The following is a 16,817-nucleotide window of genomic DNA, read 5'->3' on the forward strand; positions in this document are numbered from 1 at the left end:
TAGTGGCATGGGGGTAACTGCCCCATGATTCAATTACCTTCCACTGGGTCTCTCCCAGGACACGTGGGGATTTGGGGAACTACAATTCAAGATGAGATTTGGGTGGAGACACAGCCAAACCATATCAAATGGGTTTTACAAAAAAGGATATGACAGACAGGAAACAAAGTGAGCCCATGATTAGAGAGGCTCCAGGACCCAGCCCAGGGAGTGGGGGGACCAGGCCGAGTTCAGCAGACTCCCTGAGCTGAGAAGAGGGGCTTAGTGTTTGGGGAAACTGAGACAACGAGAGTTCATGGCTGCCACAGTTTGGATGTTTGACCCCAGACCTCATGTTAAAATCTGATCCCCGGGCTGGGTGAGGTGGCTCATGCCTCTAATCTCAGCATTTTGGGAGGCTGAGGCGGGTGGACTGCCTGAGGTCAAGAGTTCGAGACCACCCTAACCAACATGGTGAAACCCTGTCTCTACTAAAAACACAAAAAATTAGCTGGGTGTGGTGGCAGGCGCCTGTAATCTCAGCTACTCGGGAGGCTGACATAGGAGAATTGCTTGAACCTGGGAGGCGGAGCTTGCGGTGAGCCGAGATCACACCATTACACTCCAGCCTGGGCAACAAGAGTGAAACTCTGTCTCAAAAAAAAAAAGGCCGGGCGCGGTGGCTCACGCTTGTAATCCCAGCACTTTGGGAGGCCGAGGCGGGTGGATCACGAGGTCAGGAGATCGAGCCCACGGTGAAACCCCGTCTCTACTAAAAAATACAAAAAATTAGCTGGGCGTGGTGGCGGGCGCCTGTAGTCCCAGCTACTCGGAGAGGCTGAGGCAGGAGAATGGCATGAACCTGGGAGGCGGAGCTTGCAGTGAGCCGAGATTGCGCCGTTGCACTCCAGCCTGGGTGACAGAGCAAGACTCCGTCTCAAAAAAAAAAAAAAAAAAAAAAGCAACCAAAAAACTGATCCCCAGTGTTGGAGGTGGGGCCTAATGGGAGACAGATCTACCTAATGGCAGATCCTTCATGAACGGCTTGGTGTTGTCCTCACAGTGATGAGTTCTAGCTCTATTAGTTCCTTTGAGAACTGGTTGTTTAAAAGAGCATGGCGCCTCCTCCCTCTCTCTGGCTTCCTCTCTCTGCATGTGATCTGCACATACCACCTCCCCTTCCCCTTCCACTATCAGTGGAAGCTTCCTGAGGCCTGCATCAGAAGCAGATGCTGACACTGTGCTTCAGGTCCCCTGCAGAACTCTAAGCCAAATAAACCTCTTTTCTTTATAAATTACTCAGCCTTGTGGATCACTTGAGGTCAGGAGTTCGAGACCAGCCCAGCCAACCTGGTGAAACCCCATCTCTACTAAAAATACAAAAATTGGGCTGGGGGAGGGATAGTGTTAGGAGAAATACCCAATGTAAATGATGAGTTGATGGGTGCAGCAAACCAACATGGCATATGTACGTATACCTATGTAACAAACCTGCACATTCTGCACATGTACCCTAGAACTTAAAGAATAATAATAAAAAAAATACAAAAATACAAAAATTAGCTGGTGGCAGGTGCCTGTAATCCCAGCTACTCAGGAGGCTGAGGCAGGAGAATCACTTGAACCTGGGAGGTGGAGGTTGCAGTGAGCCAAGATCGCACCACTGCACACCAGCCTGAGCGACAGAGCAAGATTCCGTCTCAAAAAAAAAAATTACCCAGCCTTGGCTGGGCACCATGGCTTATTACCTGTAATCCCAGCACTTTTGGAGGCCAAGAAAGGAGGATCACTTCAGGCCAGGACTTTGAGATCAGCCTGTGCAACACAGCAAGGCTTTGTCGCTACAAATTATTTTTAAAAATTAGCTGGGCATGGTGATGTGCACTTGTAGTCCCAGCTACTAGGGAGGCTGAGGTGGGAGGATCACTTGAGGCCAGGAGTTAGAGGCTGCAGTAAGACAGGATTGTGCCACTGCACCCCAGCCTGGGCAACAGAGTGAGAATCTATCTCAAAAAAAAAAAATTACCCAGACTCAGCTTTTTTCTTTAGAGCAACACAAACAAACTAAGACAGTGGCACAAAAGTCCAGAGAGGAAGGAGCTGCACAGAGAATCTCTGATCAGCATCTCAGGGAGACTATATGACACTGGGGCAAGAACCACCAGTGCTCACACAGAGCAGGCAGTAGGGCTGGCTCCCAGACACCAGGCTGGAAAACCTCAAGATCTAGGGGCACTGAGAAAAGTACACAAGAGCATTGCAGAGGTGTCGGACAAGGGCAAGTGAACTAATATATGTGTGTAACTGGAGGGAAGGAGAGAGTGAGAGAGAAGACAGAAAAACTACTTGAAAAAGTAATGGCCGCCAGGTGCAATGGCTCATGCCTGTAATCCCAGCACTTTGGAAGGACGAGGCGGGCAGATCACCTGAGGTCGGGAGTTCACGTCCAGCCTGACCAACATGGAGAAACTCCATCGCTACTAAAAATACAAAATTAGCCTGGTGTGGTGGCACATGCCTGTAATCCCAGCTACTAGGGAGGCTGAAGCAGGAGAATAGCTTGAACCCGGGAGGTGGAGGTTGCGGTGAGCTGAGATGGCACCATTGCACTCCAGCCTGGGCAACAAGAGCAAAATTCCATCCCAAAAAAAAAAAAAAAAAAAAAAAAAAAGAAGTAATGGCCAAATTTTTATGAATGTAATGATTTTGATTTGCATTTCTTTTTTTTTTTTCTTTTTTTTGAGACAGGGTCTCACTGTTGCCTAGGCTGACTGCGGTGGCTCAATCTCGGTTCACTGCAGCTTCTACCTTCCAGGCTCAGGCGATCCTCCCACCTCAGCCTCCTGAGTAACTGGGACAATAGACATATGCCACCACACCTGGCTAATTTTTTTTTTTTTTGTAGAGACAGGGACTCACTATGTTGCCGAGGCTGGTCTCAAGCTCCTGGCCTCAAGGGATCCTCCTGCCTTGGACTCCCAAAGTGCTGAGATTACAGGCGTGAGTCACTGCCCCAGGGTGATTTCATTTCTAACAAGTTCTCAAGTAAAGCTGGTGCTACAGGCCCAAGGACCACACCTGGAGAACCACTGTCCTAAACTTTTGCACACAATCTGGTGACATCAGAGAGTGAGAGGATGTAGGCCTTAGTGATATGGTCACCCCGACACTTGGCAGAAGCCCGTGTACATCCGTGCACCAGCTGCCACCATCAAAACACCACGGGGTGAACAATTCCACAAGACCGGAGCTTCTGGGGTTGGCACTAGTTCAGAGGCAGCTGACAGACCTGGGTGCCAGGGTGGGATGGAGCCCAGGAGGGCACAATAGTCAAGGAGCCAGAGGAGGGTAATCCTCTGAGCTGCCACGTCTTCATCTACGAAAACCTTCCACCTTCCAAGGACATCGGTCTTGTGCCTTCACCCACCCATCCTGACCAGCCCTGCGCCCACTGCATCCTCCTATACCAGCAGGCCTAGGACCACCCTGCCTCAGTCTCCATGCACCCATCCTCCTCCCACACAGTGCCAGGACAACCCAGCCTCAGCAGCATTCTCACACTACTGCCAGGACACAGGCCTACACAGGAGTCCTCACAAAACTCCACAGCTGAGCTTTTATTTGATTGATTGATTGAGACAGAGTCTCGCTCTGTCACCCATGCTGGAGTGAAGTGGCACAATCTCAGCTCACTGAAACCTCTGCTTTCCGGGCTCAGGCAATTCTCTAACCTCAGCCTCCTGAGTAGCTGGGGCCACAGGCACACGCCACCATGCCTGGCTAATTTTTCTATTTTTTTTTGTAGAGACAGGGTTTTACCATGTTGCCCAGACTGGTCTTGAACTCCTGGGCTCAAGTAATCCTCCTGCCTCAGCCTCCTTAAGTATTGGGTTCACACCTATAATCCCAACACCTGCCCTCCCGGCCTGGGAGGCAGCACAAGGCACACACAGCCTCCGTGGGCCCACGAGGTCACACATCTGGCCTGAGTGGGCACCCTGGAGCATGCCAGGATGCCTCGGGCCCACTTGGCACCTGGTACACAGGCAGAGTAACCCGTGGCCTCACCAGCCGTCTATGCACACCTTCCAGGTAGACTCCCACCACCCCATGGGCAGGAACTGCTTCCTGTCCAACAGGACTTCAATAAGGCTGGTATCTTTGGAGGGGAGGACCTGGTTCTCACCCCTACTTCTGCCCTAAATGAGTACACCTCATGCAACATAGGCACGGTGCAGGTGACGGGGCTTTGGCACCACCAGCTCCCCAAACTCAGCCCCGCCATCCCTGAAGCAAGGGTGCTCATATACAAACAGAAACACAAACACAGGCACGCACACGCATGCATACACACGCATGCACACACTCATATGACTGGGTTGCTTCACAAAGTGACTGAGTGTGGATCTGTACATCACACAAATCCACCCACATGCCCTCAGCAAAATGGAGGGATCCAAATAAAACCAACTGATCCTTTCTCATGATGGGGCCCCCATGCAGATACATGGCACAGGAAGCCACGCAGACAGTGCTGGGTGGGTAGCTCTGGCGATGCCAGGTGCTGGGGCTGGCCCTGACCACGAGCTCCATCAGTTCCACCTCTATACCCCGCCATCACACTTTGAAGCAGCACCACTCAGTTAGGGTCACTCCGGCCACGCAGGGGCTAGGGAAGCAACAAGGCGCAGCCACCGCTGAGCACGCAGGAAGACTCACCACTGAGGATCTCGTTGTTGTTCCCCCAGAAGTCAGCTAACTTGGAGGGTCGGCTGTAGAATTCGTCCCTGTTGGCCGCCAAGATGAGCCTGCAAGAGGAAAGCATCACTGACGGCTTCAAATGGAAACGAGTGAGCCAAGTCTTTTTCTCTCTTCACACACAAAACTGGCCTCAGTGGCAATAAGGGCCAGTCTCAGAGAGGGCAGGACGTCAGCAGTCCTGCTGCACCCGCATTGGAGGAAGGAGCACAGTGGCTCCAGATGAGCTCTCGGGAGCCTGCAGCCGGGACCGCACAGGAAACAGGAGGATGCTGGGCAGGGACACACATCCACACCATTCAATGGCGGGAGACGGGTCTGCCAGGCCCTCAGGGGCACCATGGAGCCTGGGCTCCATGCCGGGAGCCCAGGCTGGAGGGTAGGGGGCTGTCCTTCCTTCTGTCCATCTGTCCCCAGCCCTGGGAACACCCACAACAAATCCATGGGCTCCTGGAAGTGTGAGCTCAAGGATATAGATTGAAAGGCACAGCATGTGGGCCTCTGAGGGCTGCTCCATTCTGTGTCTTTTGGAGTTAATTTCTGGGGTTGGTTGGGAGTGAATGGGAACTTCACTGTTTTACTAGTTTTTTTGCATTATGAATCAAACAAATATTTCCATTTTTATTTATTTTTATTTTTTGAAATGGAGTCTCTCTGTGTCACCCAGGCTAGAGTGCAGTGGCATGATATCGGCTCACTGCAACTCCCGCCTCCCAGATTCAAGCTATTCTCCCGCCTCAGCCTCCTGAGTAGCTGGGATTAAAGGCACCCGCCACCACACCCAGCTAATTTTTTGTATTTTTAGTAGAGATGGGGTTTCACCATGTTGGCCAAGCTGGTCTTGAACTCCTGACCTCAAATGATCTACCTTCCTCAGCCTCCCCAAGTACTGGGATTACAGGTGTGAGCCACCACACCAAGCCTAATCAAATAAATATTTCTTTTGCAATTAGGAGAGACATCTAAACTTTAAGAGCCCTGGTCTTGAGGAAAGAAAACTGACTTTCAAGTCCCAGCTTGGACATTAGAAGAAAACAAATAAGGACATAGTGGTGACTGAGTGGAAGGGGTCAGTTCCTGCAATGTCCATTAGACCTGAGGGTCTAAGAAGTGATGGCTGGGCCAGGCACAGTGGATGACACCTGTAATCCCAGCAGTTTGGGAGGCCAAAGTGGGAGGATCACTTGAGCCTAGGAGTTTTGAGACCAGCTTGGGCAAGAAAGTAAGACCCCATATCTACAAAAAAAAAATACAAAAATTAGTCAGGTGTGGTGGTGCATGCCTGTATTCCCAACTACTTGGGAGGCTGAGGCAGCAGGATCATTTGAGCCCAGGAATTTGAGGCTGCAGTGAGCTGTGACTGCACCATTGCACTCCAACCTGGGGAACAGAGAAGCCCTGTCTCTAAAAAAAAAAAAAAAAAAAAAAAAAGTGATGGCTGAAGACCCCTTGAGCACTTGTGCCAGAGAGGCAGCTCCAAGGAGCAGAGCTCGGCTGTCCTGCCATCACACTGTGAGTCTGAAACCAAGTTGCAGTGGTGAGATCCTGACGAGTGTTTAAAAATAATTTCCATATTGATCATTGCACATCAATTTCATAAAACAACATTTGCTCCTGGTTAAATGTGAAATAACAGACATTCATAAAATTGGGAGTGAAAGTGGTGCTCATAGTTGGGTGTGGTGGCTCATGCCTGTAATCCCAGCACTTTGGGAGGCCAAGGTGGGAGGATCACGAGGTCAAGAGATCGAGACCATCCCGGCTAACACGGTAAAACCCCGTCTCTACTAAAAATACAAAAAATTAGCCAGGTGTGGTGGCGGGCACCTGTAATCCCAGCTGCTCAGGAGGTTGAGGTAGAGAATTGCTTGAACCCAGGAGGCGGAGGTTGCAGTGAGCTGAGATCGTGCCACTGCACTCCAGCCTGGGCAACAGAGCGAGACTCCATTTCAAACCAAAAAGAATGTGGTGCTCGCACCCACCACTCATGCCCTTGGAGGCATTCACGCCTGTGTGCACATGTGTGCCCCCCACTCAGAGCCTGCCCCTGAAGCTTCTTGCCCGCAGAACTGGGGAAATGCTTTTGGTCGTTGCCAGGGACTGTGCCATGCCCTAGAGCCCTTGAGGTCTGCTATGGAAGCCTCACCACCTCCAGGGTGCCCCATTCAGCCTGCTCGGACGCCCAGCTGGCCCCAGGGCTGCACCAGATCTCGGGGATGTGCTGCCTGGGGTAGGGGGAGGTGGTCTCTGTCCCTGATGAGCCTCAGCCTTTGTACCTCTAACTGCCATGTTTCAACCCAGACCCAGCCCAAGTCTCCATGTCCCTTCTGGGCAGAAGTGCCCCGCAACCTCTGCAGCAGGGATGGCAGCAGAGCCCACCTTCCCTGGGCTGGACAGTGCTAGTAGAAGGCAGTGCACTTGCCCCAGACCTGGATGGGCCAGTCCTGTAGAAGGTGCCCATTGGTTGTGTCCTGGCCAGCGGGCAGGAGAAGGGGGAACACTGCAGTCCCTGAGTGCTATGATGGGGACGTGCCAGGGTCTGGGATGAGAGCTCCTCCACCTTATGGGTGGCGTCAAGCTCCATGTGGTTCTGCTCAGCATTCTCTCTTAAATACCTTCCTCCTCTGCTTCCACGTCCCAGAGCCCTGCAGGTGAACAGGGGTTGGGGGAGCCAGGGACACCTCATCCCAGTCCAACCCCAAACCAGGCTGGGGCTGTTGGCTTCAGGTGCTGATTCTGACATAATGCTCTTACAAAGGGAAAATAAAGGGGAGAAAAGCAAGAAGAAAAGCTGACTGGGCATGGACTTTTGTCCTAAGATGTTCAGCTGTCTGTTTTTAAACAAGGAGCAATTATATATGTTTGCCTAATAACTCAGGAACATTAATTGCCAGGTTATTTTTGTCCCAGCAGTCACTGTTTAGCGGAATTGCTGGTGGTTTGCCAGGGATTTCATTGAATACGTAATTCAGGGATGAGCCAGCATGCTGAGCACCCAGATCAAGCTCCAAAGGGAGGAGGAAGTAGCTCTCTCAGTCATCACTGGTGGGGCTGCACATGGATAGAAGCCTATCTGTGCCCCATGTCCAGAGAGACAGGGATGCACTCACCACAGCAAGGTCCCTGAGAATGGCAAGTCACCTCGGCTTTATTTTGTTCCAATAACTGAAACCACTAATTATCCATCACCACCTGACACCCTCGCTGCTAGGCAGGGTGAGTGTGTGCACTGTCTGGGGGTATGTGCATCATCTCAGGGGATGAATGTGTTCTGTCGGGGGGTGAGTGTGTGCACTGTCTGGGGGGCATGTGCATCATCTCAGGGGATGAATGTGTTCTGTCGGGGGGTGAGTGTGTGCACTGTCTGGGGGGTATGTGCATCATCTCAGGGGATGAATGTGTTCTGTCGGGGGGTGAGTGTGTGCACTGTCTGGGGGACAGTTTGGTGACAGATAGGAGGTACTCTGGCCTGAGATCCAGTGATCAAACCCTCAGTGGTGACCCCATGGAAGCTGCCCCATGGAGTAACAGCTTGTCCTGCAGCCACTCTAGGCTGAAGCCAGCAAGTGGCATTGCATGGGGCTATAAACAGGCAGGTTTTTTTTTTTTTTTTTTTTTTTTGAGATGGACTCTCACTCTGTCACCCAGGCTGGAGTGCAGTGGCACTATCTCAGTTCACTGCAACCTCTGCCTCCCAGGCTCAAGCAATTCTCCTGCCTTAGCCTCCCTAATAGCTGGGATTACAGGTGTGCGCCACCATGCCAGGCTAATTTTTGTATTTTTAGTAGAGACGGGGTTTCACCATGTTGGCCAGGCTGGTCTCGAACTCCTGACTTCAAGTGATCCACCCACCTCGGCCTCCCAAAGTACTGGGATTACAGGCATGAGCCACCGCACCCGGCTGTAAAGCTGTAAACAGGCAGTTTTGAAAGAGATAGGGTGACATCATGAAGTGACCGTGTTATCTTGCTGCAGGGTCTTGGTTTTCTGTGATGGGTATCAAATTACCAAATACAGTGGCCGAGGTTGGGCATGGTGGCTCACGCCTGTAATCCCAGCATTTTGGGAGGCTGAGGCAGGAAGATCACTTGGGCCCAGGATTTCGAGACCACCCTGGACAACATAGTGAGACCTTGTCTCTACCAAAAAAAAAATTAGCCAGGCATGGTGTAGTCCCAGTTACTTAGGCATGCTGAAGTGGGAGGATCGCTTGAGCCGGGGAGTTTGAGACTGCAGTAAGCTATGATCACAGCACTGTACTCCAGCCTGGGCAACAGACAAGATCCTGTCTCTAAAATAATAATAATAATAATAATAATAATAATAAAAACATAGTGGCCTAAAGCACCCTACTTTTTACCCCAGTCCACAGGTGAGGAGTCCAGCCCAGCCTAGCTGGGTACCTGTACGAGGCCTCCCAAAGTGCTGCAGAGGTGCTGTCAGGGGCTCCATAGAAGCGCCTGTGCTCCCAGCCTGCAGCGTGCCCTTCCCCTGGCTGGACACCCCACAGCCAGAGCAGAAGCAGCCACCAGAAGTGTCTCACACCCTCCCATGAAGTGAGGAAAACACAGCGCACATTTGCTCAGTCACCCAGAGGTGGCACATTTCTTCTTTGGCTTAGGGCTTCGGAAAATAGTCCAGAGAAATCCTGAGGCCAACTGGAATGGCAGGACCCGCAGGACAGGTCCTGGCAGCAACACACAGGTTCTGAATGAAAGCAAGAGGGGCCCATGTTAACCCTCCTCCTCTCCACCCAGGAGGCTGGGTGGCACTGACCAGCACCCGCAGGCCGGCCATCAAGCTTCCTTCCCAGAGATGGGAGCACTCAGGGTGGGTTGAGTCTCTTCACCAGCCTGCAGGAGGCAGCCCTGAAATACATACAGAGCTGGCCGGCTCTCCTCAGCGTGCTAGTTTTCTGGGGCTGCCGTAACTATGCACCACAGACCAGGCGGCTGCAACAACAGACACTATTGTCTCATGGCATTGGATGCTGGAGATCGAAGATCAAGGCGTCAGCAGGGCTGGCTCTTTTTGAGGGTCTTCTCGGTATGCAGACAACTGCTTCTATCTCTGTATACACACCAGCTTCCCCTGTGCGTATCTGAGTCACCCATCATATTGATTAGGGCCTACCCACATGACCTTATTTTACCTTAATCTTTTTTTTTTTTTTTTTTCTTGAGATGCAGTCTCGCTCTGTTGCCCATGCTGGAGTGCAGTGGTGCAATCTCGGCTCACTGCAAGCTCTGCCTCCCAGGTTCATGCCATTCTCTTGCCTCAGCCTCCCAAGTAGCTGGGACTACAGGCGCCCGACACCATGCCCAGCTAGTTTTTTTGTGTGTTTTTAGTAGAGACGTGTTAGCCAGGATGGTCGGGATCTCCTGACCTTGTGATCCGCCCACCTTGGCCTCCCAAAGTGCTGGGATTACAGGCGTGAGCCACCGTGCCCGGCCGGCCCCTACATTCTTTAGAGTTCTGTTCTCTCACTAGCCAGCCCAACACTACTCCAGTCTCTGTAGCAGTCAATAGTTCTTTCTTAACATTTCTTCCACCTTCCCTGCAGCATGCTGTCTGCTGCTTGGACCCTGGCCTGGCCCTGCCACTCACTCAACTGCAAAAGGGAAAACACCAGACACCCTTCCTTCCTGATTCCTTGGCCTGAAATGACTTCACTCAGCCTTGAAGTCAAGCAGCACGGTGTCTATGCAACTTTGCAGTGACTCAAATCTGAGACTCTCTTGAAATGGTTCAAATCATTTCTGGTACAGATTTTAAAATGATGAAAACTTCCCAAGCAGTGGCATTAGACAGTGGTTACAAGTTTCATTTTGGATGTGGGTGACATCTCTGCCTCGTTCTCCATGTGGATAAATGCTGGGGTGTCCTGGGGAATGGAGGTGTGGCCGTCCTGAGTCCAGGGTCAGGGGTGGCTTCTGGCCTCGGTTTCCTGACTCTTTGGCTGGTCCTCAGCATCCCCTCTTCCCCAGGTTCTTTTTCTTCAGCTCAGGACCAACACACAGACCCCTAGCCTGGCTGCCACTTCGACTACTCACCAGCAGCTGCGACCCGCCAGCCCAAGCTGGCTCTCACTCACTGACACCGTTGTCCCAGTTCTGCCGCCTGACCCTCCTCAAAGCCCATAGAACTGCAGCCCGCCTGGACCCATGTCACTCCTCTGTCCTACCTATAGCTGCCTTCTGTGACTGAGTCTTCACGTCTTTGTATATTGACTGGAGTCCCCACCCTGAGAGGCATTCTGACAGCATCCCACACTGAGTGACCCTGTCCTGGATGGCAGTGCCAGGCCTGTGCAGCCCTGGCCTGGCCTACACACCTTCCTGCACACAGCAGCTCGGGTGGCATGAGAACTGGCTGGGCACCCGGGACCCTGAAGGGTGCAGCAGTCGCACAGCGAGGGGGTTACCTGTATGCGTTTTTGGAAACAGGGCGAGGATCAAACTTAAAGAAGATGATGCACATGGTGGTGCAGGGCGGCTCTGCTGACACAGGTCGCAAGGTCTGCGGGAAAAGGAAAACACTGAGTTGAGTGGATGGCAGACACTCAGGGCTGCCCTCCGAACCTGCAACAGGCCAGAACAGACAGAGCCACCTCTGTGGTGCCTGTACCGTTTGCTGGGTGTGGGGGAACTGGACACCACACTCCTGGCCATCGCCACACAAACACCTCCCAAACCCACGCACTCATCGGCACTGGCCAGACTGTCTCTCCACCACCTGCAACACCAGCCCTGAACAAAAGCATCCCATTAGCACCATGGTAGTCTTAAGGCCCGGATACACTGAGCTGGGGTGCTGAGGGGGCCGCAGGGTGGGCAGCAGAAGTGAGGGCAGGAGCCACACTGTGAGAAACAGACTTACCCATCCAAATCTAAAGAATGAACTCAGAGACCCAGAGAACAGCGAAAGTAAGACTTTTAATGACAGTCTTGCAAGATCAGGTGTCAGACAGGCACACCCAGCACAGTTTTGACAAGCAATTTATCCCCTAGTGCGCAGGTCCCTCCCCCAGTTCCTCATAGGCCAAGTACTATGGGGTCACAATTTTCCTGGACATCGCCTATTAATTGTTGGGTAGGGGCTTCAGGTGTTTTTTTTGGGGGGGTTGTCTTGCTGTATTTTGTTGCAGCCCACAATGCATTGCAGTTCTAGTTAGCTCAGGGACTTTTTAAGTATTTAACTTACGACCTAAGTAGCAGGCAGGCTGATAAGAACAGACAAAACGAGCTATTTCGCAGGCTAGTAAACTTTTAGCTTAGACTAAACTTCTTTGGTTCGGGTGAAGGCAACTAAGTGGGGGGAAAGAGGAGGCTGACAAGCACGCATCAGCTATCCAAACAGGGGCCTAGTATATACTACTTCTTCTGTAGTTTGCTGACCTAAGCCAATTTAAGACACTTTGTCTTGGAAATAGACCACTGTATACATTTTTCCTTCAAGACCGTCCCCCACATGCACATCTCCTCCCCTGCAAAAGCACCAACCCTACCCTACACGCCACCAGTGGAGGCAGCCCTGCCTCCGCCTCCATCCTGCCAGGCAGGACAGCATGGCCCACTCACCTGGGATGCACGCCCTACAGGCCCCGCTCAGCACACACACTCGCCATCCCACAGGACCCGAGGGCCCCACACAACCACAGCAGCTGGCATGGACACGTGCCAGGGACACGCTAGGTGACTGCACACTTAGCATACACCTCGTCCCCACCCAGGGACCTCTGGGGCCCAGAGCAGGCAGTTTTCCACAATGCAAATGAGTGCAGAATGGAGATTAGACTCCGAAGCCACCCAAGGGTGACACCCAAGTTCCCTGAAATGTGCACATGTGCAATGATTTAGTGACATGGCTCCAGGGCAGAGCCAGTACTCACAGCTGGGACATGGGACAGCTAAGAAGCTGTTCAAATACTGAAGAGACCCAAAAAGATTCCTCTGAGAAAAGTCTAATGAGTGGGGACGGAGGTGAAGAGGGCTCAGTGTATGTACCTCCACAGACACGGGCGTCAGGGATGGCCACTGGGGACCATCTGCTCCAGTGAGGAGCTGGTGGCTGTGCAGTTGAAGTGTTGGGATAGCAATGAGCGCCACGTGCACATCCACTGGGTGGGGGGGATGGGCAGCCATTTGAGATGGTCTGCTGGCCACCACTCTGCATAGGATGGGAAGCTGAAGGGTGTGTCGTTATAAGGGGGCCCTGTGGGAAGCAGACTGGGGGGCTGGAAGTGGGTCGGGTCCCCTTGCCGGATGCCCTGGAAGCGCCCACAGGGGGCCATCATCCGAGGGTGGGCTGGCTACTAGGGCCAATCCTTTTGGTAAAAACAACTCAAGATGCTCGATAAAATATGAAAACATCTTAAAAATTGCCAGGAGCTGATGAGCTCATGCAGCATTTGGCCAACACTTTGGAGAGCGTGGCCCACAGAAGACAGCAGAACACAGTGGCCAATCCTGCCTGAGAGCGTTTGCCCACTGAACACATTGGGGCTCATGCTCTGGTGGCCTCGGGGGCGAAGGAGACAGAAGACAAGGTCCAGTCACCCCCACAGGATGGAGAACCTAACAGAAGACTCTCCCCTAAGTTAGACTGGGACTCCAAAGAGCAATGCTCAGGGAGAGATGAACTACAGCCACAGCCACCCCCAGGGGTCATGGGGACATTGCACAAAAGTGAGGGAAAGTTCCTGAGAAGCTGTGGCACAGCCAGTCGTCCAGGTCCACACTGGGGGTACAAGGACCCGCAAGCCAAGCACAGTTTTAAGGGGCTCCAGCACTCGTAGTGCCCCTGTGCCTGAAGTTCTCTCTAGAGAAATATACCTTCATCCTATACTTCAAAGAAGTCTCAAAATCATTTTTCAAAGACCAGAAGCAGTATATAGTCAGAAAGAACCACATAATGAAAGAAGCAACATGAGCGAGAACCAGCAGAAAGATAACCGTACATGCGTCATCAACCAACCATGCTCTGATGGCAGAAAGAAAACAGACAGCTCAGAAATGTCTGCAGGGAAAACGAAGTGATGAAGAGCAAACTGGTTTACAAAGCAGCAAAAGGAACTCGTTTTTTTTTTTTTGCTCTTGTTGCCCAGGCTGGCTGGCATAATCTCGGCTCACCACAACCCCCGCCTCCCAAGTTCAAGCGATTCTCCTGCCTCAGCCTCCCGAGTAGCTGGGATTACAGGCATGCGCCACCACGCCCAGCTAATTTTGTATTTTTAGTAGAGACGGGGTTTCTCCATGCTGGTCAGGCTGGTCTCCAACTCCTGACCTCAGGTGATCCACCCACCTCGGCCTCCCAAAGTGTTAGGATTATAGGCATGAGCCACCATGCCTGGCCAAAAGAACTCTTAGGAAGCTATTTTAGAAATGAAAGCTTCAGTGACTGCACATTAAAGCTCAGCTGTGGGTTTAAGAGCAGATCAGGTGCAGCTGATGATGCAGTACCATCCTGAATGAAGTGCAGGAAGATGGGGAGCACGCTGGGCTTTGGGGGTGCACCGAGGTGTCCACCTGCTAGGTGCCACTGATGGGGTGGGCCCAGCACTCACCATGTGGCCAGAAGACACAAGTCCCTTCACTCTGGAGGCGCTGGTCTTTCCTGCACATGAGAACCCCTGGCTGTAGTCACTGGAGAAGCCCTGCCAGCTGGTCTCTACTGGAATCCCACTGGCCTGGAGCCCAGGGCTGCCCAAGGCCTGCTCACCAGGGACATGCCTCTCTGGGGTGTTAGAGAAGGCCGTTGGTCTCAACTTCAGCCAACCTCAGCCCTCCCTGGGCTGCACGCCTAGCTGCTGGCAAAGCCATGGATGAGGACAGTTCTGGCCACTGATATACATAGGACAGACAGAAAGGCACCCCCAGTTCAGCTGCAGGACCCCACCATCCTAGCTGGCCAGGGTGCAGGGGCAGCAGACCAGCCCTCCAGGCACCTGTGGCAGGGAGGGCTATATGGTCCAAGGGAAGGCCATCAACAGATCTCCGGACAGCCTGGCACTGGAGGCGTGGGCGCAGAGCCAAGGGCTGTGGCCTCGACGAAGACGCGGTCATTGGGAGGGAAGGACCAGAGGAAAGCCAGCCCCTGGGGAGGGGACCATCAGGAACTGCCTTTCTCTCCAATCCCTCACCCCCTGCTCGAGCCAGGCCCACTGCCCACTGGCCCCCAACCCAGCTCTAGCCAGCAGGTCTCCCCCTCCCCCTGCCAGCTTCACCTCCCCCAACCTGTGACCTTGCCTTTGCCTGGGCCCCTGTGTGCTCCCTAAGCCAAGCCCTGCAGGTTCCCTAGGTCCTACAAGGCCCCCACACAGGCCCACCACAGCATTCCAACACCCTCTCATGCCTGCTGACTTGCCAGGCTCTGGGAGGGAGCCATGGATATAGTCCTTGTCCTTTTGGTCACCACATCTTGATCTGGGCGCAGGGCAGGTGGGTACATGGGCGGCCAGGACCACTTCCCACAACTTCTACAGGTCCCATCACACCAGGTGAGGCTGGGCTCCTCAGGGCATCTCTTGTGCCACACAGAGCTCGCCCTCAAGGGTGTCCGAGTTGGCCAACTCTACAGGAGGGTTGGTGTCCCAGGGAGAATCATGCCTGGCTTTCCAGGTGAGGCCCCACCCTGCCTGTCCCCACCCCTGCCCTGGGCTCAGCACTTGGGCCAAGCCCAACGAACTCTCAGCATGTCCTTGGCAGTCCAAGAAGGCCAGAGTGGTCAAAGCCATGCAGGGTTGGCCTTGAGGCCCAGGCGGCCAAAGCCAGACCACAAAGAGCAGCTGGAGGAAGAGGCAGGGAGGAGGGTCTGGGGTCCAGCCAGCAGCCTTGCTCTGGTTCTCAGAGGCCACAGCCCAGAGGCATCTGAACATCTGCAGGAAGCCACACGCAGTCTCTGCATCCTGCACAGGACCCCGCCTGCCCCAAGGGGCTAAGACCACCAGGGCAGCCTGCACACAACCACCAGGCTTGCAGAAGCAGTCAGATGGCCACACGCCCATCCTCTCCAGGCGGAAAATGCTTATGCCCCCCCATCCCGTCACCTGGCCTCACGGCCACCGGGATAGCAGTTGGGCAAGTAGGTTACAGGGCGGGTGGGGCAGGCGCCGCAAAACCCGGCTGCCAGGGCGGGTCCAACCCCAACTGGAAGGAGGCTGGGCCAGGGCACCACACGTGGGAAGATGCTGATGAGCTCCTCCCGGTGCTGTGTGCTCTGCAGCTGTGATCTCATCCCACCAAGAGTCCCAGGTCACATGGCGGGGATGGGCAAGGTGAGCCTGGAGGGGCTCATGGTGGGGCACCTGCTGATTGGGCTACGGGTGAAGAAGCAGTGAGCTGGCCACCCCGAGCAGGCACATGTGGGATGCTGGGATCAAGTGGGCCTGCTGGACCTTGACCCACGGCCTGGCAGCCCCCGAAAGAGCCAGGATGGCCTCGGCACTGGATCTGTTCATTTGTAGCTCTGCTCTGCCCAGCCATGCTGTGGACACTCCTGGAAGTCAGCATGCTGCCTTCTGCTCTCCCATAGCAGGATCTGCTGATCCCCGCCAGGGTGCAAGAGGTCCCTGGGCAAGCTGGTGATGGGCAGCCAGCTTCCTCCTGGCCATGGTGGTCACTGTGCTCACATGTGGTCCTACTAGAAACATCATCTTGAAAGCAACTGGCATGACACAGGCACATATGGCCAGGCCTCACCAGGACCACAGGGATGGAAGAGCCCAGATACGTAGCCCAGGCTGACCACAGGAGGCTGTGTGGGCAGCAGTCGAGAGGAGCCATACTCCAAGACTGAAAGCAGAGCCTGTGAGGTGGGCAAATGTCCTGCCGCCGACCTACGACACCAGCACAGCACAGCAGGGCAACATGGCATGGTGGTGAGGTTACTGAGCCAAGACAAGAAAAGAAGCGTTGTTCTCACGGCTACTGGAGGAAGCACATCACCTCCACTCTGTCGCTCCGGTGCAGTCGTGTGATCATAGCTCACTGCAGCCTCGAACTCCTGGGCTCAAGCCATCCTCCTACCTCAGCCTCCCAAGTATACCACCACACCCGGCTAATTTTTTTTTTTTGAGACGG

The 16,817-nt window shown here is 53.5% G+C and overlaps 1 protein-coding gene across 1 annotated transcript in view; it reads right to left on the minus strand.

The window, feature by feature from the left end:
* TANGO2 (transport and golgi organization 2 homolog) overlaps positions 1-16,817 on the minus strand; it is a 49,821-nt gene that overhangs the window by 18,717 nt on the left and 14,287 nt on the right. The window contains 2 exon segments of the mRNA XM_055253645.2: positions 4,699-4,787; positions 11,162-11,256. Of these exon segments, the coding sequence (XP_055109620.1) occupies positions 4,699-4,787; positions 11,162-11,217 (145 nt within the window). The 5' untranslated portion in view covers positions 11,218-11,256.

Source organism: Symphalangus syndactylus, chromosome 18 (genome assembly GCF_028878055.3).
Source record: "Symphalangus syndactylus isolate Jambi chromosome 18, NHGRI_mSymSyn1-v2.1_pri, whole genome shotgun sequence".
Lineage (NCBI taxonomy): Eukaryota > Metazoa > Chordata > Mammalia > Primates > Hylobatidae > Symphalangus > Symphalangus syndactylus.